The sequence below is a fragment of the Cryptotermes secundus genome, unplaced genomic scaffold (genome assembly GCF_002891405.2).
Source record: "Cryptotermes secundus unplaced genomic scaffold, Csec_1.0 scaffold1548, whole genome shotgun sequence".
Classification (NCBI taxonomy): domain Eukaryota; kingdom Metazoa; phylum Arthropoda; class Insecta; order Blattodea; family Kalotermitidae; genus Cryptotermes; species Cryptotermes secundus.
This window is the reverse complement of record NW_019721017.1, coordinates 160,208-187,196: the sequence shown is the minus strand read 5'-3', so window position 1 is coordinate 187,196 and position 26,989 is coordinate 160,208. Positions and strand designations below refer to the sequence as shown.

Genomic DNA, 26,989 nt, shown 5'->3' with positions numbered 1-26,989 from the left:
ATCAACTCGAAACAGAGATTGTACCGACCAAGCTACCTTAAGCGGTAACGTTTCTGGTTTGTATTCTGGAAGTGTCCGGTTCAAACACAGCCCGGGGCACCCACTATTCTGATAGCGGTTTCTCGTCCTTCTGTTCAGTCCTGCTAGGCAAATTGCTTGCCAGAATAATACCTCACATTATTCTAGCTAGTTCATTAATCATAGTTTGTGCTACTGACAGCGTCATTAAATAAATCATGAAGGTTTATGATCCCCTCATAGACGAACAAGGGTTCATCCTATACTATGGCAACTTCTCCGGCAGTACAGTGTCACGTGTAGTCTATCACAGGGCTGCAGGCGCACCGACAAAAAACGGCTCATATGTTTTCTGCGTCTAAGTAAGAGTGGTGAAGATCACTTTGCTCACTTCCGTTGTCATTAAGAATGACCGGGCAATCGTATAATGATGTCCATGTTTCCATCTCCTCTAATTATTTCCTGTCCTTCTATTCCACGAAGTTTCATCGCTGTACCTATACCAGATCATCAGTTGATGCCATGAAATGTTCTTCCGACTTCTTTCCGCCTTTCTGTTGCTCCTCTAAGTTGTCAGGAAAGGATCAGCAGCGGCAACAACATCTGCATCCTTAAGAAGTCGAGATTTTTTTTTCTTTTTGCAAATTGATACAAGTAGTTGTTTCAAAAACGTCCCTTTCTTTGACTGCTGCTCCTACAGAAAACAAACTCCGTGGCCTGTAGTTCGTAAGCGAGCTATACCGACCGAGCGACCGCCGCTTGTCGGCGAAGTTAGTGCCATCTTTTGCGGGTAGAGGGTGTCGCGTGGTTAGCGCAACGAATCCCCACGGCCGTTAATTTTAGGTTTTCTAGATCGGAGGCGCTATTTCCTTGAAATAGCTCCTCAGTTACACTCACAAGGCTGAGTGGACCCCGTTCCAGAACCAGTACCTCTCAGAAAATCTGGCAGCGCTGGGAATCGAACCCGGACCTCTGGGTCTGTAGGCAGGAACTCTGTCCACTAGACCACAGAGGCTGCTCCTACACATTCTCAAAAAAGAACAAAGATAGGAGTATGATTCACAGGATGTTAGAGTGACAGTAAGTTTACGGACTCACCAAAACTCAAACCAAGGCTTGTTATACTCGCATGTTATAACACTACACCATACCCATTTCTCGCTCTGGTGGCGGAAAATCGAGAGTTGAAAAAGAAGGACCGAGTGAGGCAATTGTTTTTGAATGCCTTCTGGACGAGCTTCGATACTAAAAAGTTGAATAACGCTACGGGCTGCCAGGGAGATGCTGTGTTACTGTCTCACTTTCACTTGTTTGCAGCCTGGCACGGGATTGTGCCGTTGTATGAAGTCCATCGGTCGTCATTTTGAGTGCTCTCAGTCGCCATTACAGCAGGCGGACTATGTCCAGTATTCGGACCGATGAGTTATGCGTTATGCAATTGTTTCCATTTCCTGGTTGCTCACTTGTCTATCGCACTCACTTTTACAGTTAAATCTGTTCAGAAATGCGCTCTGCATTAAGCGCATAAAGTGGGCGGATAATGATTTAATGCATCTGCATACTAATAGACGGATTTCGATCAACTTTTGTATGTAATGTCTACATTGAAACCTATTTAGCTTTGTTATTCCTCTATTTCCCTTTCTTGAGTACAAATTGTAGGCTTATGCTGTCTGAAGGCTTGTGTTTATCTCTCTGTACCCCATTTGAATCTTTGAACTAGTTGACTGATTTTCATGAAACTCGGTATAGATGGTGTTCCATATAAAGCGACATCATTTTCACAAATTTCATTCGCTCGAAATTGTGTGCTCGGGTTGCTCTAACGCCCTTGTTATAGGGCATATGGGGCACTATACTACAATCCGGAAGGTCGCGAGTTCGATTCCCGATGTGGTCATTAGATTCTTCAATTGACCTGTTCCTTCCAGCCGCACTATGGCCATGGGTTCGATTCAGCGTCTAACAAAAATGAGTACCAGGAATCTTCCTGGGGTTAAAGGTCAGCCGGTCGGAGCGTAAGCCTGACAACCTCGCCGCGATCTGTGAGCTGATTGTCTAGAAAATGTGGGAGCTTCGACTTCTCACAACCCTATGGGCCTCCGCGGCCTGTTACAGGAATAGCTTTACCTTACCTTACCTTTTACCTTCTGAGCATGTATCATTATCATGGTGACTGTAAGATGCATGAAGGTTGCAAACTTATTACCGCCATGGTCCTATTGCCTTTATCATGGAGGAAACAGTGGAAAATAAATTCGTTTAGACTTGAATCGAGGAATATAAGGGCAAAATTAATACATTTTCTAAGCTTCCATTCCTGCAAGAAGCAATACGAAAGGCTTAAACCATACACACAAACACACACACATTTGGAAATGTACACTTTTTTTCCTCTCTCTGTTAGCCATAAAGGACGATGATGATGATGATGATGATGATGATGATTAAAACTAGCAATAATGATGAAGATAATAATAATAATAATAATAATAATAATAATAATAATGAAAACACCACTATCGGGCGCACTAGTGGGTACTACTCCTACATTGTATTCGACCCATGATTGAAATTTCAACACGGAGATCTGTTATCCTGAAGGACGTTTTTCGTGGTTCTCCTAACTTCCTTCACGAAATGGAGCAATACCTCAAATCATACAATATCTCCTTTCAAACCCTTTCAAATTGATTATTCTCCCTTCGTCCTACCATTCGACGCCGTGTAGTGTGAGATATTAACGGCGTCGCTAAGTGTACCATAAATAAGCAAAATACTGCGCCGCAAGATGGATAGGTTGGTTTGTTAAGATCCATTCCAGCCGATACGTCACGCTCTGAATCTTATGAACACTGCATGTGACAAAAAGATATCGGGCACAAAAATGCTTCTTCTGGAGATGACAAACCGGGGAACGGAAACGGAAGCACCGTGAAACCATCTTCCTAAAAGAACCACTGAATCAGAATAGCGTGTTTATAGTGTACTGAAACACTTTGGGGTTTCTTTCAAACGCGTCTCACTTCTTAGTGTATACTTAACTGAAGACGCCATTCCGTGGGAATATTCTGACCGCTGCAAAGCTGGCATTTGTTTAAAGAAACATTCCTTTAAATGTTTCCTTGGTAACTTACAATTTCTGTCGTTGAAAAATCACGAACAGTTTAGATTTAACTTTTCAGAGACAGCGGGAGAAGTTTCTTTCACTGATCTTCCCAAACTTCATACAGATTGGGCGAGATATCTCGTGCATAACATGGAAAGGGTTAAATCTGGTAATGGAATCTTCGCAAAGATGCAAGCCTATCTATTACATGTAACTTTATTACAGTTTGGGACGCCTGTTAGTTTACTCAAAACCCTAAATATATATACAGTGTTAAATACGTGTAAGTAAATAGTCCATCTAGTGAACTGTTAAGTAGTGTTAATTCAAACAGAATTTGTAGCCATTTGTAAGATAGATATTTCATGTTACTTACATAATGTTCAACAGAAGTTAAAGTTTTGTAAGGGGTTTCCCCTGTTTTCTATAGACCCTCGAAGTAAATTCTGAAATCGTTAGGTAATATAAGCCAGATCGTTTCCTTCCACATTGTCCCGGTATTATCATTTACAATAATCTCTACTACAAGCCATACAGCATATAGCCTACAGCTGATGAAGGCCGCGCCATAGCTCAAGCGGTTAGTCGCTGGCTTCGCACTGCGGCGGCTCGGGTTCGCGCCCGGGTCTGGTCAAGTGGGATTTATGGTGGACAAAGTGGCGCTGGAGCAGGTTTTCTCCGAGTACTTCGGTTTCCTCTGCCAATCTTCATTCCACCAATTGCTCCACAATCACCCTCACCTATCATCTGGGGCTGGTACAATAGGCCAGAAGTGGCCCCAGTACAAGGGACTTAGTCCCACCCCACTAGCAATAAAAAATACTGTTGATGAAATTTCGTCAAATAGAAAAAGAAAAAATATATGATTTGATATTGTCGAGGCAATGATCATTAGACACGAAACCCGGCATGTACGCGATTGATATTAGAATTTTCTAGAGCAAGTATATTCAGTAATGATGTAGGAATTCTTTATCCTAAATAGAAGTAATTAACTAACCGACTAGCCGGTTAACTCCATGGCATAGAGTCCTTCTTGAATATTTAGTAGCCACTCAGCTAATCAACAACATTTTCGTCTCTTACAGATATGAGACCCGGAAGTACATTGCGTGTTCTTAATATCCCCGCTACTGGCCCCTATATTGAACGAAATTAATCGAGTTCATATCTCACACTCCAGGTTTTCATGTCTTGAGACCAAAATTTTTTGTGCGTGTCTTACCTCTTTGATGCGTCCTGCATTCCAACGCATCTCATTGTCCTTGGAGAACGTTTTGAAGAATTTAAGAGTAAAATTATTTTATCTTTGCTCAAAATTATTATTGCATCTGCAAGAAATTTTAAATTTATCTCTGTATATTGTTACTATTAACGGTTTCTGAAATTATTTTGAACCACCCTATTTCTCGAGCACATCCTTAAAAGAACATGACACGAATTTGGTTCGCAGGATACTGGAATAATATTTAGTTTGTGGTCTCTCAAAGTAAGGCATACTCGATTTTACAACAGCAGCATCATACCTATTTCTCGCTCCGGTAGCGGAAAATCATGAACAAAAAAGGGACTCAGTGTGGCCTTTGTTTTTAGCTGCCTAAGCCTACCAAGTGGTCGTTTGCCTTCTTGTTTATTCCAAAGAAATTATACAAGTTTTCTTAATGCAGGAGTTCCAGAACTCGTTTTGTTTTACAGAAAATTACTCGGGAAACAAAAATAAAAATCTACAAAATTGTATCTTAAAATCCAAGCAGAACGGCGAAGCGGTTGTACTACATTTGTGCTGTGCCTGTGCGCTGGTTAAATCTCTCTAGGCGAATGCTGGATAGCGCGTTCAAAGAACGCATGCACCGCTTCCTTCCAAATCCTTACATATTCACCACTCATCACTCTCTTATCTTTAAAATTTAAATATTCTTGTTAAATAGCCTGATAATCGTTATCTTGCCTCAAAATTGGATGCGTTAATTATTTGAGGGCGATAATTTTCGGTAAATATGCCAAATTCCCAACACTTCGTTCCACGATACATTTCGCATTAATCAACAGCACTGGCACTATACTCTTTAATCGGCCACGGTACACGTCTTAACATAGAAGATGCAACTCAAATTATCATAATGCAGTACTAGAATAGACAGAACATTTAATGTGAGAGATGATAGCACATGTAACACCTTTATAATTTGATAGACCAAGACATGACACTTATACAAAACTGTAGCACAAGAAACTTACAAAAGCACATTATCAGAATATGGTAGGCCATGACTGCACCACGTACCGAGCTGTAGACGACAGAATGAACCGCGCGCTGTTCTGGCACTGCGAACTCCGAACATCATTCTCGTCAAGTCGGAGAGAGGATGTGACGTCATGCGACCATAAGAACCGCGGTCTTGTCTCAAAACCGATGCACGATTATTTTGAAATATGTCTCGAAATCGTCTATTTTCTAAGTGAAATATTTGTAACTGGAGCTTCATGCCTTGAAGAATTGCAAAATAGTTGCACTGCCCAGGACGACGCTAAGTAAACAGTACATACCACCTTACTTACTCATGGAGCTGAGCCCTTCTTGAGGAGCCGCCAATTCTGCAGCTGCTCAAGAATTTCCCAGCATTTTATGGAACCTGAAGGTTCATTGCCGTGTTCACAAGCGCCCTCCATTGGTCCCTATCCTGAGCCAGATTTGTCCAATCCATACCATCCAATCCTATCTCTCTAAGATCCATTTTAATATTGTCCACCCACCTACGCCTTGGTCTTGCCAGTGGTCTCTTTCCTTCTGGCTTTCCCACTAAGTATATACCACCAATATCACAAAATTTTGGGGAGGGCAAAACCCGATATATTTTAAGCAATACGAATTCACAAAATCAGGTACATTGTAATGATTAAGTAGACTTACTTGGTTCAGGACAAAGACCAGTGACGGGCTCTTGAGAACACCGTGTATAGCTTCAGGATTCTACAGAATGCGTGAAGATTCTTGACTAGCAGGGCGTCTATTGGCTTCTCAAGGACTTTATTCCATGAAGTTTGTTAACGACTGACTTGAAGACTAATGCCACTGTAGTCCTAGTACTAGTTACAGACTAGTGTCGTGGTAGTTATATATTTCTAGCACTTTCTGAGTGCTCGTAATTTGTCGAATATAACGTAACATAAACAAACACCTTATCGTGGTGAGGGTGTTTGAGTATGCCAAGGACCCTGAGAGCTATACCAGCGGTAGCGTAGCTACTGGCAGGGCCTCCCTTGCTGGACAGGTCAAAGGGTAGGCATCAGACGAAGAGAGACACCGAAAACTGATGCCGGAAGCAGCGTCATCAGCGGCGACTTGAAGCACAGAGAAAATGATGCTCGAGATGGTTCAAGTTCGTATAGCAACAGGCGTGACCAGAGTGGTTTGAACGGCTGTTGTACTGCGATGTGGAAAGCAAATGGAAAAACTACCACATTATCACTATTCCTGGATAGTCTCTTTCCAAAAACAGAAGATCGCATTAAGTGGAGAAACTGTTTTGGAAGAGGCTGTGGACCTGTCATCTGACAGATTACTGATGAATGAATGAATGAAAACAAACACGGTTCAAGATCTTGCACAGTGGACTCAGCATTGACCCCTTAATCCTTATATTCTGTCCTGAAGATTGAGGCAGCAGGATCGTCTGAAATGTCAGTAACTATCTGTCTAAACAAAACTGTCATAATGCACAAGGCCACATGACCTTTTCACCGCCGTGAAAACCTGAAAACTCATCTCAAGTAGTTATTGGGCGAGGACACACCAAGCCAACTGGCAACTGCTTTGCCGTTTCCTCAGTTTGCGCTGCTCCATTCAGTAACATGTGTTCAACTCAGGCTGATAACAGCTCTCGAAAATTGCGGTTGCGTTGCGGTTGCCAGTTTCCTTGGTGTGCCCTCGCCCAATACGTTATATATTTTGTCCCTGTCATCTGACGTAAATTATAAATCAATGCCTCTTGTGAAATTTGAAGCCAAAACCTGCATTGTAAACGGCAGCCAGAACAGAGGTTCTTCACGTTCAAATCCATAACTATCAATCATGTCATCTGTGACGGAAGTAATATTTTGAATGGAAGATCAAAGAAATTGTTATTTCCGTTCTTGAACCCAAACGGAATTATCAACAGTTAATCAACGCGGAGCCGGTCACGGTAGCCGAGCGGTCTAAGGCATGTACTGTCTTCGCTCGCTTGGAAACCGGGATCGTGGGTTCGAATCCCACTTAGGGCATGGATGTTTAGTTTTTGTGTGTGCGTTTTTCTGTGTTTGTGTACAGGTAGAGGCCTTGCGATGAGCTGATCACCTGCCCAAGGAATCCTACCGAACATGTAAGATCTAGAAAAACCGAAGTGAACGGAGAAGCTCATGGAGGTAGGCCTAGGCCCACTGGGGCTGTAGTGTCAATGAAAAAAAAATCAACGCGGAAGCCACGTATCATAGATTAAGAATAATTAATTTTTATTCGTAATCAACGGTGATGACCAATCATATTTCATCTCAGTCCAAGGAGGACAGAGTCGGTCGAATCGATTGGCTGGGATCATCAAAGCCATGAATTACAAATTACTGTACTAATCTACGTATGTACAGTTCGTTCTTAAAGTAATTTTGTTGGTCGATATGTTAGCATTGGCTTACAGAAGTTTGTGAGAAATGTGTACCGTATGGGTTCAAGTTAACGTAGTTCTAAGCCGACGTTCAGATATGTCAGATGTTAGATACATTTGCGTGTAGTCTTAGATATGCTGTGAATATTTCGATGTCTGCGTGCCACCTACTTTCACCCTGAAGATGGAGGCGACATGTTGCTCCAAAACATCAGCTGACTCTTCAGTGGACTGTGTGCCGTTATATACCAGAAAACAAAAATCTTAATAAGTTCCTGCTTTACATTTGTGGTGCTCACATTTTTATTACAAGTCTGTACTACATTTTGGGTCATATTTTGTGGTAGGGCTAATGTTTAAAAGGAAATCTTGAATCGGCGATGGTAAAATAAAATCATATTCATGACGAAACTGAGCAACCTTTGAATGTAGTTTATTTTGGAACATATTGTCATGTGTAGGGGTGTGTGTATGACATAAAACGGGGTTTTGGATTGGATATATTGACACCTTACACACAGTACTTGGAACTGCAGGCAATTACAGCGCTATTGCTAGTCTGACATGTTACAGCTCACCGTTACATGTGCACTAGGATTCTCAGTCTTCACTAGCCATATCCCAGCAACAGAATTATGACAGTCTCACTGTCACTTCAAATCATACATGAAATGTTTTCACTCCCTAATTCCTTTCTTGCCATTAGTATTTGGGCTATTTTAGGAGTTTTGTTTAACATCAAAATACTTGCATTTGAAACTAAAATAAGGTTCAAGTTAAACAATTCTTGTTGTGGTATTCTGGTATGCCATATGATCTGATAGGTCATTAGCAGCCCTTTCGAAGAATATAATGTGGGTACCTTCATGATATCAGTGAGTCAGATCGAGAACAGTGTGGGAAAATGGGCCATGGACACCAGAAGAAGGCAATCAGAGCCAGTGATGAGGAAGAGGAAGCAAGCCTCAGGTAGGCCAGCAGGAACTGTAGACCCTGAGAAGGGCAATAACTACGGAACACAAGGCCTTGAAAAGAGCAATTACAAAAGGGGCTACAGGCCCTCTGATATCTCTTACAAGATTTAAGGCATGGAAGAAGGGCCGTTAGAAAAAACTGGGTAAAACCATGAAATTTCATAGCCACCAGCATAAAGATGCAATTGTGGAAACATAATAGGTTATTCTCAAACTTGGACATTTTCTTACTATTGAAAATACCTATTCTTCTCTTTGGTTGCTGGTAAAATAAACTGCACCGAGAAATGAAATATATTATTTACTGTAACAGTTCTATGGGAATATATTCCTGTTGAACAGTGATCAGTTATTTATGTTGTGAATCTGTATGGTGACTGTGTGATGCGTTATTCATTTGTCAGTCAATGGAATAATGGGCACATCTAGACAATTGCAATGATATTCATCCTGTCATCCAGCAGTTTTTCCTTGCAACTACAGATCTGAATAATTCATGGCTTCCATTTAATGCTATGTAGACACCCTGTGTTTGGTCTCAGCATTTGTCTAGTGCCCTCTGGCTAGACAGAAAATTAATTTTTTACATGCTAGATACTTTGGCCAAATATTACAAGTTATGCTACTTTAGAGACATTCTTTGTGAAATTCGTGATTTTCCAAAGTGGCAGACCTGTCCACAGGAACTCTGTAGCTTTAAACACAAGTTGTTGCTTTTGTCGATGTTCTTATTAATAAAGTTAACCAGATTGGTTGGAGAGTTTTTATTATTCCATATTTACAGCCATTAACTTATCCCCCACATTGCGTCTATCATAACTCGTCTTTTACTAGGTTTGGTGTCTCTGCAATCATCTCATATATACTGTCCCAAAATGTCATGCGGTCAGGAAAGAAATGCTTCTTGATTGTCAGCTTGTCATTGATGTCAACATACCGGAATTTGTCGGGTTCAATGACTGGCCACATAATATTATTCAGGTCTGGAGATTCTTGTGGAGTTGGATCCCTGTAACATGAGCAGTTTTTATTGGTTTGGAGAACGGTTTAGCGTTGGTCATGATTGGGAGGGGGGGAGTGACTACTAGAGGAAGCCTGTAGAGTGTATGGTTCAGAATGGTGCAACAAAATCTGCTAATAACTCATAATCTGACCAATTCTACAACTTATAGAACATCGTACTGTTTATTCAAAAGCTACATTTTGCTGCAGAGAGTGTGTATGGGAGAGTTGATGATCTCATGGCAGGGTGTGCCGAGATTATGGCCTTTTGTGATGTGACTGCATGTAGTTTGGTAGATAGGCATCAGTGATGTACAGCAATCTTCTGTCTTCGTCTTCATGGCAGAAGAGTGAGGTGACAGGTCCCTGCAAAATGTTGGCACCAATCTACCAAACTACACTGCATCATGCCCCAGAAGACCATATTTTATATACAGGATTCATATGATTTTCAGAAGAACAAATGTTGATAGTCTTCGTGTACAACATTAACTGACTGATCTTTGTAATGGAAGCACAGTGTATTGTCTGTGAGGTAGGATGTGAATTTGTAAATATTTAGATGTCTTTCAGGCTCCGAAGAGCTAAACTGTCACAATGTTGTTTTCGTAAGTCCCATTTAATTATATCAACACTTACCCCATCATTCTAGATTATCTATTTTCATGAGGTTTTGTACTAGAATTTCTTAACGTTTTTCTTGTTTCTTGTATTGCTATAACTGCCTAACCCATTGAAAGTTCAGAAGAATATATGTTAGAAGTTATTCACTCATGCACTATTTTTTGTTAATGGTTCCTTTTTCTGGACTCAGTATTGCAGAATGTGACCTAAAACTAAATAAAATATTTGTCATGCTTACCCATTTTGTGCAAAGTTGGTAACAATGCGCAGCAGACACTCAGTGATATGAAAGTGTTCTTTATCTATGACAAGTTTCGTGCCAGCAATTATGTCGGGGAACATGTAGAGAGTGTCATCTCCATGTGGTACCCCTGAAACGAAACATTTCTAAAGTATCATTCAATGGTATAGAAACTTTACTAGTGACAGTGTGCAACCGTCCCGTCGCTCGTGGCGTCCTTCCCGTACCTGCTGCTGCTTCCTCTTCTTTTTGTCACTCCCGTTTCCCCCCTTACCACGTTGGTTCTTTTTGTCTCAGGGTAGGTTGGGCATCAGTGGGGTGTAGGAAACCTAGGAGTTGCTGGTAGGGCATGAGAACCCTCTCAGGGAGTTTGACGGGTTACATTCGGGGTGACCCCATTTACTGAATGCCAGACTAACTCAAATGGTGGTTGCTTTTATTTATTTACACTTATTCTATTTCACTTGATTTCACACGTGGGGGATTGCTAAACTGCTATAACCCCCTTTTACGGATGTTCTTTTGTTTATTCCACTCTCGGAATACATCCGGACACGTCTAAACCATTCAGTGCCCCACTTTTGTGTGTCTGTGTGGCGTCAGCTTCGCCAAAGCGTGGTGAAGCCAACCCATGCAAATTCCATTACATAGTTTCACCACTTGTGTAGTGCTTGCGGATTGGTTGTAACGAACTAATTATTTTGAATTCGACCAATAAGGTCTTGACTTACTTGCCCTTAAGGAAAAAGGCAACCAAAGCTCTTGGGATTCCCACTGACCTTATCCTGTATGTTGTCATTCATGTGGTGAAGTCCCTTAGCTTCTTGCGCACAAGTTATAGCGTGCATTCCTGGGCAAGAGAGGTTCTAAATTGGGTTACCTAAGGGCAGTCCTAAACTCCGTTCGGCTTCAAGTGTTGTCAAAGAAATCATACATACATGCATAATCATATGAACAAAGGCATTGTTTTAGTCTGCTTTGCTTATTAGTTAGGAACTATACCCTTATATTACCATGTTCACGTGACTATCCAACAATTTATCCACATTTGTCACAGCCTAATACATTTTGAACCAGCTGATAGATGTTCATGGAACTTACTATGAATATAATTCTCTAGGAACCACCCCACATTTCTACTTTTTTATTCCCTGTTATTACAAAGCCATTTGATGTAGCAGTAATGCTTTAGACTTCTATTCAGGAGATACTCAGTTTGAATCTCAGCTGGGACATCCCCTGTTCTGACTGAGGTTTTACATGGATTTCCTCACTCCTTCCAGGCAAATTCTGGGAATGTACCTTGACTAGGCTATAATCACTTCCTTTCAAATCTTTTCCAGTTCATTATTAAAAAAAATCATCCTATCGTCTATATAGAACAGACATTGACAATGTTGTAAAATGAACCACAAAAACAAAGAAAATTTTCCTATAATTGATAACACCAACATTGCAGACTTGTAAATTAATCCTGTTACTAGTGCACTAGTGTATAACTGCAAGATTTTATACAATAAAATGGTTTTGATAAACACAGCACACCCCCATATTACAGAAGGGATTCTTTCTTGAAAATGTGTATGTACCATACAGCATGAGTCCTATATTTCCATTGTTCTTGTTACAAGAGGATGCGCATATATGTTAGCATGAAGTTCTTTCAGTTCACAGTTGTAATAGAAGTATATTTTTAATGAAATAAGAGCAATGCACTGCAGTGTTTAAAATAAAATTGGAAAAGTGGCCCTTCTGCTAGCCATTCCCTTGTGTCACTGACACATGTGGATTGGCTGCCTGTTGGCCATCTACCATAGCCTCTTCTGTCATCAGTGCATGCACATATGCAACCTAAATTTTGTAAGAAATAACAATTTTGGCTGAATTTATTGTTGTTTTGAAATTTGTATTTTAAAAAACTGCCAGTTTTTATACCAGATTTCTATAAGGGCGAATTTATGGTCTGTACAATTAATTTCATGATCATGTATTACAGTTGCAGTAAGGTCAAAATTCCATGACCTGAATGTAATGTGAGGATATACTGTACATAACTTTATTCCTACTATATGTACTACAGGCCTGCCAATTTCATTTTCTTTTAATTACAGTGTGTATTGTGTGGAGCTCATCACTTGGTTGTTATGCATGGTTTGTCACCGTGAGACTTGACTGGCGCTTACCGAGAGAGAAACGAGGGTCTCTTCTGTGGTATGAAAAGTGATAAACAAATATAGGTGTGTCGCTGGCAGCTGTAAGTGTATTCACGCTCTTCTGTAGCCCATAATAATAGTTGAAGTCTGAAGTCATCTGTAGGGATCACAGACAACAGTTTAGAAACATTTACAATGTAATACTCGTATAATGAGCAAGCTAGTTCAGGCAGTAATGCTTTTGATTTCTACTTTGTAGGTGCCTGGGACCAGTGCAGTGAGTGAATTGTTGGAAACTGGTTACTCTCTGAAGTTCTATTTTGTAAATTGGGAGCAAAGAAATGTAAGAGGAAGGCTGATGCAGAAAAGAAGTTAAACATAAATTAACAAATATGAGGAAGGGTCAGAAGATAAAGAGGAAAGGAAGTCTTAAAAAAGGTACTTATCAATGGACATCTCTTACGTGTCAGGATGTGGTGCAACAACAGACTGGAAGATAATACTTAACACTTTGCGGACCAGCAATTTAAATATTTAAATCATCCTGTGGACTGGCATTTTTATACCTACTACCCTAACTTGTGCACTGTTCACTTTAAAAATTAATATAAAATCTCCTAATTAATTTTATGAACTAAAATTTTTTGAGAACTCTTACCAATGCTTCTAGAAGTGCTTGAGGGTGTGATATTTCTCGAAACATTGCCCTCTGTGAAGTGGCATTACGCAAAACTTGCAAATGTAGGCAGTCCTACTACTTTTCTTGTGAATTGCGCAAACACGGCATTGCCTAGAAGGCTGCTTCCCCTTGAAATGTTCACTCTTCACAATTTTCATGAGGGTATGTTTCCGCATATCACCCAAGAGTCACCCAGGGGGGTCAAAATGAGGCCTGCGTGGGGTGGGAGTAGACGGCCCCAGTCGTACTAAGACTGTGTCTGCTGCCTGTTCTGCCGCTACCGTGTGGTCTGTAGCCCAGGCTTTTGCCACATTCAGCAGAAATGCCTTGTATTTCAATTTTGAATGAGGGTTTAGATTTTTGAAAACCAAAAATGAATTGAAAATGGCACAATTTATAAGCCACAAGGCAACTTCCTTTGTCCACTTTACTGTTTTCTGAGGAAGAGAATAATAGACCAAGTACTGATCGGCTCTATCAACTCCCTTCATGAACTCGGAAATACAAACAGGCTTCTTTACCTGTCCATGTCTCCTTTGAACATCAACCATGCTTGAATTGTGAGTTGTGGAAAAACAGTTCCGCTACTTCAGACACTTGCGTTGGGTCCGATGGAATTTGCTTCACCCTTGGATTTCCAGTAAACTGTCCCAAAGCAGGCGTTTTGTCTACTTTTCCCCATGTGGCTGTCCCCGCAATGTTGCTACCCGCACTTTCGTCAGAGCTGCTGTCACTTTCAGTTTCACTTTCACTGTCTGTGGCCACAATTTTTTGTTCACCCCTGCCACACTCACTATCAGATTGTGAGTCGCTGTCACTAGAAGACTCACAAGAGACGTCAGATAGCTCATCGGAGAACAAGTGAGATATTTCTTGTTCTCCGAGGAACCTCTTGGACCTCAACCTCTTCTGACCTTGATCCATTTTGAACTACTGACTGACAGCTTGCTACGTAAAGCTTGAAGAAATAAAGGCATTTATTTTCCTTTGTAGGGGCATAAATTTACAGCGAGGTCTAGTAACTGATTGGTCAGCAGACATTCCAGAGCCTTATAACACAGCTGCAAGCAGCTACATGCTAGCTAGGTGGAGCCAGAGAGATGTATAGTGTGTTGCAACTTATTGTGTTTTAAAAACCTGTTAACACGCGAATGGTCCGCTATGTTTAAAAGCGAAAAACCTTTTAAAGGGTGCCCGGTCCGCAAAGTGTTAAATATAAAGTACAGTATGGTAGTGGCATTTACTTCACACTTGATGTAATTTTTATACCGTTATAACTGAGCCAGAGCCTCAATTTTTGTGTGAAGGTGAACATGGCAAGGAAATGAGAGAGGCACAACCTCATACCTCAGCCAGTTTAACGAGGTTAGTCCCATATGAAAGGGAGTCATTTTGGAGATAGAAATTCCAGATCTTCTGTCCAACTTGTTGAGCCTTTTCTGGCTGGACATCGAGTCCGAGGAATTTCAGTACAGTCTTTGCAGGTTCCCTGTCCAGTCCTTCCTTTAGATCATGGTACAGCATCACCTCTGAGACAGACATAATTTTATGTAAAAACTTGCATATTCCTTAATATTAATCCTTTAGCAGGAGTAAGGACATTTAAACGCTCATTTAACATTAAGAAACCTGCCTACAGCCCACACAGTGTATTTGTGTGTTTTGTATGATTCTCAGAATAAATATCACTTTTTTTTAAGCACAATTAACTGCTTGGGCTTTGCGATAATGAAGGTGCAATTTATTTTCTTCAAGATAAGAATTTAATTTTAAATTATTATTTAAATGATTTCTGGGCTTTAGAGTGTTAATTACTTAGCTTGACTGTCCATTGAACCTGAAGATTCAGCACTGCAGGACACACTTCAGGTCAGTTCAGTTCTTATCTTCATAATCTGTATCCTCATACATTTTAATGTGTTTCTTCCACCTCACTTTTGGTCATTGAAACAGAGATGCTTTCCATTGGTTTTCTCAATCAAAATTTTGTTTTCATGTCTTGTCTCTCTTATATGAATTTCATATCCAGCTCATTATAACCTTTATCTGGCTACCCAACAGTACTAGAGGACTTGTCAATAAAACAAAGTTCTTTGTTATGTAATAGCCATTATTCTTCACTGCATCCCTTAACACAGGAAACAACATCATGGAGTAAGCACAATAGACCACTGTAGGTTGCAGTGCAAGGGCCAAGAAGGCCCACCCGTTATACATTCATTCAACATCTTGGAGTCCAAAATCAGTAACATGGGAGCAGATGAAAGAGCAGGACTTGGTTAATGTGAACAGGGGTTATAAAAATTTATTCTACAGTATGAAAAATGTCTCATTCTTCATGAGGAGTATGCATGTAAGTAATTCATAAGATATACAGTGATACTGTGTATTCCATTTGGCATTCAGTGAATACATGCTTTGTAAACTTACTTTCTGACTGCCTTCCACATTACAATTCTATGGTGTGTATAGTGTTACTATGGGCTGTTATGGTAGACTCTCAATTATTCACATTCAGATAAACTGTAGGAATTTTAGAATCCCTTACATGTTGATTGTAGCTGCCTGTAATGATTTAAATGTTCTCCATTACATCTATTTCAGTGATGCTTTACAGTGATCTACAGTAGACTGCATCTTCTCATCCTCTTGCAATTTTTTGTTTTACTATTTTATCACTTTCAATGCCAGCCTACTACAATTGACCAAGAGTTACTTGGTTGCTTTCTTCCATTGCAAAGATATTTGTCTCACTGTGTAGTGATCAGTACCACCAGCATTGGGTAATAATTAAGTGTATTGAGTGTAATGAAGTATGGATAACAAGTATTTCCAGATTTTGGGTTTATCAGTTGTTTTTAATTATCCACAGTACTTCTGACTTCCATTACTGTGGATAATCGAGAGTTCACCATATGTTGTTAAATACAGACTAGTGTCAGTAAAGTAATCAGATTATTTTCGTTTTGTGGATAATAGGTCTGAAAATTCCACAAACCATGTGTCACATTCTGCAGCGTATCAAGTACAATCTAAATGATTTCAAAATTATGTCTTATTTAATGATACTATCTGCGGCGCATACTGCAGCATACATGGCAAAACTGTGGCCTGTGAGGTATATGCCTGTTTTTGGCAACTGAAATGAAAATAATCATATGCAGCTCTGATATTTATTAAGTTTGGCCAGCCTTGCTATATAGTTTAGAATGATGCAAAAATGAATTGGAAAGGATATGTAGAGAAACACTCATGGCCTAATTTGAATTGCCATCCTGTCCTTTACCTGGAGGGACATAGGAAAGCTACCGAACATCTTAGTCAAAATAGCCAGTCTCCAGGGTGAGATTTGAACCTGGAACCCCTTGAATACAAAGTAGGAATGCTGATCACTTGATAATAATGTTCAGTACTAAATGTTAGTGTAGAGAATGACAACAAAGTCTATCAGGAAAGAGATAATTAAAACCGTGTTGGAAACTTACCGAGTGATTGTGGCAGCCCCTCATGTGAGGTGATGCCTGTAAGCCATGGGATCTCCCACAAGGCTGGGAGCAGAGGTTTTTTCATAATGTTAATGGGTCTGTCATGCAGTAGAGGTTTCATTTGTTTTGGCACAACTTCGTCTTCAACAGGTACAAATGGGTGTGTGAATCTTGTCATGTAGTCCTACATACAAAAATACATCGTTACCCATGTATTATTCTAGAACACTCAGCATAGTATTTTTAGAACTACTTTCTGTTCTTAAGGAACAAGGCTAAAAAGAATGTACTCTGTAATGTAGTTCACAAAATTCCCAGCAGCATTCTTTGCACTTTATTAAGTTTACTTTTAGCCTATTAATAAAATTTGATTAACAGTTTATGACATGAACAAGTCTGAAGATTACTGTCTTCTGCATGTGAGGCCATTATTTTCTCTGAAACCTTAGTAACTGTCTACCAGGGCCGCGCCATAGGAGAGATGTATAGTCGCTGGCTTCCCACCGCAGTGACCCAGGTTCGATCCCGGGTCTGGTCAAGTGGAATTTGTGGTGGACAAAGTGGCGCTGGGGCAGGTTTTCTCCGAGTACTTCGGTTTCCCCTGCCAATCTTCATTCCACCAATTGCTCCACAATCACCCTCACCTATCATCTGGGGCTGGTACAATAGGCCAGAAGTGGCCGTAGTACAAGGGACTTAGTCCCACCCCACTAGCAGTAAAGAAACTGTCTACCAGACCACACAGTACCACATCCAAAAATACAGTAATATGGTCATCTCAAATATTACATGAAAAGTCCATAACTGTTCCAAATAATTATAAACATTGCATTTATCTCACATGTCTGACGTGATTCACAATATAATATTTAAATTCTATGGGTTCTTTGTAAGGAGGATTACTTAAATATTATTGCGCAGTCAGATACACTTGCAGAATTACTTCAAAGTTCTAGTACAGTGAGTCCAGAACACAGACTTAGGACGAGAGGTTCAAATTGAAAACTTGCCAAGATTTTGGTAGATGCCTCCACCAGCTCTTTAGCAGGTTTCTTGCGGATGCATTTAATTAGTTGTTCTGTGTTTTCCAACTGCTTCTTCTTACAACCCAGGAGGTCCCCTAGCTTGAAGGCCCGTTCTCGGGCTGTTGTAGCTCTGACATGGGCCCAGGGTGAGAGTGCAGTGCCGGATTGGGATATTGCTCGGTGAAACAGCTCTGGCACACAGGGGTAATAACATGAGCTAACACTATTAATTGCTGTAAGCTGATTAGTCATATGGTCAGTGTGATGATGTAACTGTCACATATGCATACCTGGAATACTAGGGTTGCAAGTAAGAGAACTGAAGTTTTACAGGAGAATTGCTTGAGGTTTGCACTGTATGTACAGATGCATGCATACTTACAAGGGGTGTAAGTATTGTCTAGTGGAAGAACAGCAACTATAGATGTGACCTTATTACACTTATAAAAGCAACTTTAGCAAACCAAGCAATGATATGAAACATTGTTTCTTTTTTTCTTGAGTTGTCGTCCTATTATTCTAGGTGTTAAAACTGCGACGAGCAAATCGCATTGCATTCCAACTAACACGCAGGAAATGAGACTAAAAGAAATACAGTTTTTATCTTCATCTTATGCGGGCCCATCCTGCCTGTTCCAGCTCAGAAATAATTTTGATAAAAGTTCATTCTTTAGACATTTGATAGAGGACACACTGGAAGAAGAATTAGCAAATTACAAAATCTTACCCAGACAAGATAAGACAAAGGTCTTCCACAATCTTCAGTCTCTTATGGGAACACCAGAATAGTACCGGGAACGTCTTGTGTTTGTTGACCAGCTCATGACTTTGTGCTTCATGGCAACCGGTGCACCACCGGCTGTGAGGTGCATGCAAATTTTGCTGATGAATCAGTATGCGTGAGGGCTCATAACGTTTGGAATTAAGGAAGTTATTAACTTTTGACTACTTGAGTAAATCACGTTTCACGATGGACAGTGCAGTTAATACGAGGGAATTTCTTTATGATTTGTCAGCAGTGGGTGGCAGTTATGAGTTCCATTAGCCATCTGTTCTCAGTTCCAATTAGTGAACAGTGTGGTACCTCATATTATGGTATACTTTAGAGCAATGTGTATTTCTGTATAACACCTGTGTGAAATACAGATCTGTTAGAAAGTGTTGGCAAAAATTTTGACATAAATTTCCTGATGAAATAGTTCCAGCAGACAAACAATTCATAGTTTGGTGAATAAACTTAGATCAACAGGACTCTTAATAAACAACAAACAAAACATAAGTGCCAACTGCTCACTGAGAAGTTAGTTGACACAGGAGCCAGATTTGAACCTACTCCTAGAAAATCACTGACACGTCTAGCTTAGGAGACTGGAGCGTCAAAGTCTAATGCAAAAAGGGCAGCACAATTGCTGAAGCTTAGACCCTATAAAGCAACAGTAATCTACACCTTGCAGTCTCGTGATCCAGTTAGCAGGGTTCATTTTGCAGTTGGTTTCTACAGTCTGTCATCAAAGAGAATCGATCCACAATTGACATTCTTTTCTGATGAAGTGTGGTTTCACTTGCAGGGATACAGATATACACAAAATAATTGCTACTGAAGTTCACAGAATCTACATGTAACCTACCTCCTCCATTCACTGAAATTTGGTGTCTGGTGTGCTGTAAGTGCAAGAAGGATGGTTGGACGTTTATTTGTTAACAAAACAATTAAATGTGGAAGATATGTACAGGGAATTCTCGGGCATTTCTTTCCAGAGTTTCCAGAAAAAGAAAGACTCCATGGCTGGTCTCAGCAAAACTCAGCTATTGCCCACACTGCACATATGTATATCTATGCAGGCTCTGTCCAATGTCTTCGGAGACAGAGTTATCAGCATCAATATTTGACCAGCACGTTCACCTGATCTTACTCCTTGTGATTCTTTCTTCTCAGGTTGTTTGGTGGACAAAGTTTACAACAGTAACCCCTGAATGGAAGAAGAACTAAAGGAAAATATTCAAATGAAAATTGCAAATATTCCTGCAGAACTGCATCAAAGAGTAAATTAAAACGTCTTCTGCCTGTGCAAGGAATGCCAACACCTCCTGTGATCTGTGAATTGTAACTACTTCATTCCGAACATCATCAGCCAACAGGCATATTGATTCATCAGAAAATTTTGTATATGCATCATATCCAGCAGTGCACCAGTCACCGTGAAGAGCAGCTCCATGAACCGATCAGCAAAAGTAAGAACCTCCTACTTGATTAATGATGGCTCCCTTCCAAATTCTTTCCCATTCATCAGTCATCCTGCCATTCAGTGCTGTATAGTTTAGTTACTTACAGCTTCATAAAATAAACAACAAAACAAATACACAAGGTAACAACAGAGATCTGAACAGAATTTGATCCCAGTGTTCAGTTCAAGACTGCATGCTCTTTAGGCCATATGACCACTGCATATTTTTACTTTTAGTTAATGATTTAGTAAGACCAGTAGTACCAACTTGCTTAGATTCCTTCATATTGTCACTTCAATTCCTTGTAGAACTGTGAGTAAAAACATTACTCACTACGTGAGAGTCTGGACAGCATGTGGTAGTGCACACTGGCAGCCCCAGCACCTGCTCCAAATAATGTTACACTATTAGGGTTGCCGGAAAAGTTATGGATGTTACGACGTACCCACCGTAGTACATCCACCTGGTCCTTGAGCCCATAGTTGCCAGATGCAAACTCGTCTCCTGTTGCTAGGAAACCTATAGCAAGAAAATAACTGATAATGGGCATGTGGTACACGCGGGAGAAATAAGTAATGCATATACAACTTAGTTCAGAGAACCTATATGGAGATCTAGGCACAGGTGTGAGGATAATACTAAAATAGATCTTCAAGACGTAGGGTGTAAGGCTGATAATGATCTTATGGTTTCACAAAGGCAAGGAAATTTTTAATCTGTTGAGCAAGCATCAAGTTCTCAAGAAGAGATAAAAAAATATGCAACTTATTTTTATGAATTTGGATATTACACAATGACCCCACACAATATTTTGGTGTTATGGGTGTAACCGATGAATCACTGCTATGATTACATTTATACCAAGATATGGGCCGTGCCATAGCTCAAGCGGTTAGTCACTGACTTCCCACCGTGGCAGCCCGGGTTCAATCCCGGGTCTGGTCAAGTGGGATTTGTGGTGGACAAAGTGGCGCTGGGGCAGGTTTTCTCCGAGTACTTCAGTTTCTCCTGCCAATCTTCATTCCACCAGTTGCTCCACAATCACCTTCACCTATCATCTGGGGCTGGTTCTATAGGCCAAAAGTGGCTGCAGTACAAGGGACTTAGTCCCACCCCACTAGCAATAAAAAAGAAATATACCAGGATATGTTATAGTCCTGTCTTGTCATGGTACAGGTTGTGCAAGTGATAGTTAAACCAACAAAGTGAAATCCTGTCAAAAGTGGGATCCCTGTCACCATGTCTTGGCAAAACCGTGTGTTTGCTTATGAAGGAGACAGCCTCCAGATGAGGATGACAATGGCAAACAGCTGAGAAGGGATGATTCTCCTGTTTAAATGTTGGGAATAAGGAAAATTACCCCTCATCATAAAATAAATGTTATGTTATGAAACTTGTATGGAATAATAACGGATCTTTGGAATGACCTAGATGAAGCAATATTTGAGGTTCACATAGTGGTGGTTACGAAGATTTTATCTTCCAGGAGGATGGGGTGACATGTTCCTCAAAAATGCCAGTTGACTTTCAACAAACTACAGGGCATTATATCTCAGAAGACAAAACTCTCCAACCTAGATGATGTTTGAAGGTGGAATATGCATAAACCTGCCATAAAACAGAAACTTTTTGCTGTTGTTAACATCATACTTGGTCAGGCTGTATTTCTGATCTAATCTTATACATTTTAGTGCTTCAGGAACACTTTGAAATCACGTCTTAACTGGACCTGTGTGCTGTGATCTTTAGAATGTCTGTAAGCCATACTTGGTAGAATAATATCCTGTAAGTGAGTTAATATGTAAAGGTTTGCTATGAACTTTCAGCAAGGGTGGGCACTGCAATGTAGACTTACCACACCTTCCATTGCTGTATAATGCTACCACCTTCTGTTCCTATTTGTAATTACTTGATAACATACATAATGAATGACTTGATAGTGTTAGGCAGCCCATACATGCACGAGTCTGGCTCGCGAGTCCGGCTCATCTAGGAGCCAGGCTTGGATTAATTTCACCACACACGTACGAGCGTGGTGACCCACACATGGACGAGTTTGGCTCATTGGAACCCGAGCTCACAAGCCAGACTCGTATGTGTATGGGCCCCTTTAGCATGTATGAGTAGGTGTTTTGGAATTCATTTGTTGTAGAAGTGACAATATACAAATTGGATGTAGAAAGATCACAGGAAATTACAATTTTGTATTAGTATATGACTTTTGAGTTTGTCTGTACAGCTGCATATTACTCCATACTAATAAGAGTGGGTGCTCTGTCATAGCTCAGACAGAAATTGGTTTCCTACTGCAGAAACTTGGGCTGAATTCCGGGTGACTACATGTGAGATTCAAGGTGGATGAAGTGGAACTAAAGCAGATGTCTTTCTGAGTTGCTTCTGTTTTCCCCTGCTAATCATCATTCCTTTGTTACTCCATACTTATCTGTCACCACCCCTGAAATATGTGATATCCCTGCCCATGCGACACATTATAACATCCTTGTATTGAATTTGGGGGCTTTGCCTCTAATCCATCACTTGGCTCATTGTAGAGTAAGGAAGTTAAGTTTGCTTATTAATGAAAGTGTATGCCTGTTTGTATTGTAGGTTATGGTTGTCTTACCAAGAGCACCAAGGCGATAATTGCATGTGACCATCACAACATCATGATCTAGCAAGTAATCAGGCCCATACATTGCAATGTCACCTGAACCATGTGAGAAGCCACCAGCATGGAACAGCACCACAACGTCCTGAAGGGCTGTCTCCAAGTTTGATATGTTTGGCATCTGTAAGTGTAGGTTTCACAACTTTATGTATATTCATTCATTTTTGATGTATTGCTTAGACACGTGCCAGTTTACACATAGTAAAAATAACATTGATTCATATTATAGTTTTCTGGATTATGACACCATGTAGTCAGGTTTCAGCTCCAAAGATGGAAGCAGTGTCTTTCTCTAAAAGGACGAGGAAGTAAAAGAGAAGAAAAGAAGGAAGAGGAGATGAAGAGGATGGAGAAGATTAAAGAAAGAAGGAAGAGATAAGATGGAGGGAATAAAGATAAAGAAGGAAGACAAAAAGAGGAAAAGAAGAGGAATAATAAGATAAAACGCTGCCTATTGTGTCATTTCCATTCCTGAATTTTTCAGAAAACCATCACTCCACTAAATGTAGTCTCCTTCCTGATGTGATGTCTTGAGTATGAAAGGGTTAGTTGCATATAAAAATGTGCAGTTGTGACTTGAGGGAAGAACATACTGAACAATTTCATAAGTTGTGTCCTACACCTAATACTTTAGGGTGATTAAGTAAAGGCGAATGGGATGAGGCAGGACATGTAAAATGCAAGGGGAGTGATATTTGTCTGTAAAGGAATAGGCCACATATGAGATAAATGTATGGGCTGGAGTATAGTACAAAAATGGACGTTACAAATACAGTAAAACCACACTAATTAGGACTAACTGGGTACAAACCCTTGTCCAAATTAGTGGAAGTCCAGCTTATAGAAGTGCTGTAGCGAGAAGACCCATTACTGGGTAACAGTCACAAACAAACACGTTTCCACAGCAACAAATCAGCACACAACAGTGAAGGTACTGTTGGAAACTATGTTTACTACTACATGTTTACTACTGCTGATGAACAAAGCGGAACAAAGTGACGACTGAGGTCAGTTGTTGGAGTTGTGGGATCTGTGCCAGACAGTAAGGACATAAGTGGAGAGTGTTAAAATCCATTACCAGGAAACATCTAATGAAGACAATGTGTGCTGTAGTTAAAGTGATATTTGGAGTGTGTAACTCTGTGAGACTGTTATAATTACTTATAGTTACAATCCGTAAGTGGTCAATAAATCCAATTATTGAAAACCCCATTAAGAGTCTCTCATACGCGTGATAATATGTTCATGGAAGTTATAAAAATGGACTTCACATGTCATTTTAGGCAATATAAAAATAAATTTACTTGTCATAAAGTGTAAAATTGTAAGTTTTGACATCAGTCTTAAAATCATTTTCATTTGCGGCAAGGTCATAATGCACTAAATAAAACAGTTGTCTAAATTAGTGAGGTTTCACTATATGTGGTGTGAGTATGTGGAATGGATCAAGCTGACCAAAGGTAAGGTATAGTAATGAGCTTTTGTGCGTGTGATGTTGAGTCTTGGGGTTCTTTAAAAGCAGGGAATTTCATGACCACCTGAATGATCGTCAGTTTTCACTGAAGACCTTGTACCATGAAGTTTTAATTAGTTCCTTGTCGCTTTTTTCCTCACAGTGAAGAGAAGGTAAGATATGGATCTCATGAAACTCTGTAAATTGTACTTAAAACATTTCGTATGGTTTGTATTTAATAAAATACAAGATGAAATATTCTGTGCTTCTATGTTATGTAACATGTTTTCTGTTTGAGATTTTAGATTCTCATCACAGAATATTAAGACTGTGGTCTTCTGGGAAGTGACTCATGTAGTTTGGTAGATGGTCACGAATGTTTTGTAGGAACCCCCTGCCTCCATCTTCTACCCTGTAAATTGAGGCAGCAGATTCCTTTGAAGATATGGAGTATGTACCAGCCCACATTGCATCACATCCCAGAAGACTGCAGTTTTCATCTCTGCTGTTAAATAGCTTTGTTAATAAATCTGTGTCTTCAGTAAATGAACTTCAAGAACAATGAAGGATGCAAAGTTACAAAGAATACATTTGGATGATATACTCAGAACTGAAGTATGTTTTTCTATTTTCACTTACAGAACAAACAAAGAGCAGTGTAATGTCAGTTGTCACTTACCCTTGTGGTGTAAACATTGAGGTACAGACAATCCTCTGAACCTTCGTAGTTTCGCTCTGGATATGTCAGCTGAGGGCAATGCTGCCCCTCCTTCTTAGCATTCCGCACCCCATCCCATGCTTTAACTGGCTGTGGAGGCTATGAATAAAGTGAATTTTTTTTCATAGTTTAATGGTTTCCACTTGGAGAATATTATATAAGGACAGAGAAATTTATGAAGGTATACTGGGGAAATTGAGGTAAAGCTCCACACATTCAAGATCTTAGCACTAGATGCAGATGTGTGATTAATTTCTCATTACAGCAAAGAGGTAAGATATTCTGATGGTTCTGAGGACTTGATAAAGATGGGAACTATAAAATGGAAGCAAAAGGCATATCAGAGCTGTGTTTGAGGAGATCAAAGCTGTAACTGAGCTATAACAGAAAGGAGCAGAGGATTTACAGAGAAATTACTCGAAAAGACCTCCAATATCACAAGTTTCTTGCCAAGTTACATAAAGTCATAGGGTAGTTTGTCTTTCTGCAAATCAACTGAAAAATTATAATATTTATATGACAATGTAAGTGTGACCTACCTTGAACCTCAGTTGGTCAGTTGGAGCACTAGCATATGGAATGCCAAGGAATGCATATATGATTTTCCCCTTGTGAGTGCGGAGGGTTGTGCCTCGGAGCTTCCCTTCAACTATGCTGACTTCAGGAGGACTTTCTTCTACACTGACTTCAGGTGTACTTTTTTCTGTGTTGACTTCAGGAATACTTTCATCGACACTGACTTCAAGTGTATTTTCTTCCACAGTAACTTCAGGATTACGTTTTTTTGTATTGGCATCAGATATGGTTTTCCCTGAATTTTCTTCTGGTGTGCATTCTGTACTACCTTCACATCCACTTCCTTCCACACTGACTTCAGGAGTGCTTTCTTCTGTATTCACTTTATATTTGTTGCGTGCATTTTCTTCAGGTGTACGTTCTGTGCTAACTTCATGTCTGCTTCCTTTCACATTAACATCAGGTGTGCACTCTTCTACTGTGAGTTCGCATGTGCTTTCTTCTACACTGACTTCAGGGGAACTTTCTTCTGCAATGACTTCAGGTATGTTCTTTTCCACGTTTACTTCAGGGATGCTTCCTTTTGCTTTGGCTTGAGGCTTGCTTCCTTCTACACTGGTTTCAGGTGCATTTCCTTCAGCACTGGCTTCAGGAGTGCTTCCTCCTGAAGCAAAAAGATATACCAGCAATAGAACACATGCCAGGTTGGGACTCATCTTGAGAGAGCTACAAGTAACAGACAGTATACCAAATGATGCCAAGGCATGCAATCTAATCATCTACCTGATAAGCATGTGTTTTATTTGCTTAATGGAGCTTTTTATTTGCTCAAGATTAGCAGAACTGTATCATAAATAACGAAGATAGTAATTTATATACAGTCTGGCGTTTATCTCTAGTATCTTGTATTTGGAAACCCTCATTACCATTCCTAAGCTCCTCCAGTAGGTCATATTGAACACTGCAATTCAGTGAGCTGTGTATTTGGGACTCCTAAGGTTCAAATCTCAGCTCAGAGGCTGGTTATCTTGACTGGGGTGTTTCATCTTTTTCCTCAGTCCCTCTAGTCAAATACTAAGGTAGCATCTCAGATGTCACAGCCACTCCGTTCCATATCCTTTATAGTCATGTTGTCCCTCACCACACCACGGAAGAACTGAGATAGCACCAGGCCAGTATGTGATTCCTGGCAAGGGAAAGGAATTGTTTTCCTCTCCATAGCATCTAGACTGGTTTTGAGGCCTACGTAACCTTCTATCCAGTGGGTATCAGGGACTCTTTCCTTGGGATTACGGTAGCCAGAGTGTATAGCTGACCGCTAATGTCCATCTAGTGCTGAGATAAAAAATGACTGGAGCTATACCTTCACTCCCACTTATGTCTTCATGGTGTAAAGGTAAAGTCCCTGTGCTTAACTAATTAAGCACTGTGACATGAAGGTGTATGGTGGAGTGGATG

General features: G+C 40.2%; 1 protein-coding gene and 1 long non-coding RNA gene across 4 annotated transcripts; one reads left to right on the top strand and one right to left on the bottom strand.

Moving 5' to 3' along the window:
- Window positions 1-7,789: 7,789 nt before the first annotated feature.
- Window positions 7,790-26,788, bottom strand: LOC111875311 (venom carboxylesterase-6). Its single transcript, XM_023871449.2, has 10 exons — window positions 25,555-26,788; window positions 24,977-25,114; window positions 22,800-22,965; window positions 20,510-20,695; window positions 17,936-18,141; window positions 16,926-17,109; window positions 14,788-14,969; window positions 12,792-12,918; window positions 10,606-10,738; window positions 7,790-9,750 (listed from the first exon to the last, which is right to left on the bottom strand). The coding sequence occupies exons 1-10, from the start codon at window positions 26,308-26,310 to the stop codon at window positions 9,555-9,557; spliced, it is 2,274 nt and encodes a 757-aa protein (XP_023727217.2). The 5' UTR covers window positions 26,311-26,788; the 3' UTR covers window positions 7,790-9,554.
- On the top strand, window positions 12,925-22,871 carry LOC111875312. 3 transcript variants are annotated; one of them, XR_004514188.1, is made up of 3 exons: window positions 12,925-13,199; window positions 19,887-20,182; window positions 22,784-22,871. It is a non-coding gene; the product is annotated as an uncharacterized LOC111875312 (long non-coding RNA). The 3 variants fall into 3 exon arrangements; XR_004514189.1 differs by lacking the exon at window positions 12,925-13,199 and adding an exon at window positions 15,282-15,309; XR_002844705.2 differs by lacking the exon at window positions 12,925-13,199 and adding an exon at window positions 15,334-15,793.
- Window positions 26,789-26,989: the final 201 nt, after the last annotated feature.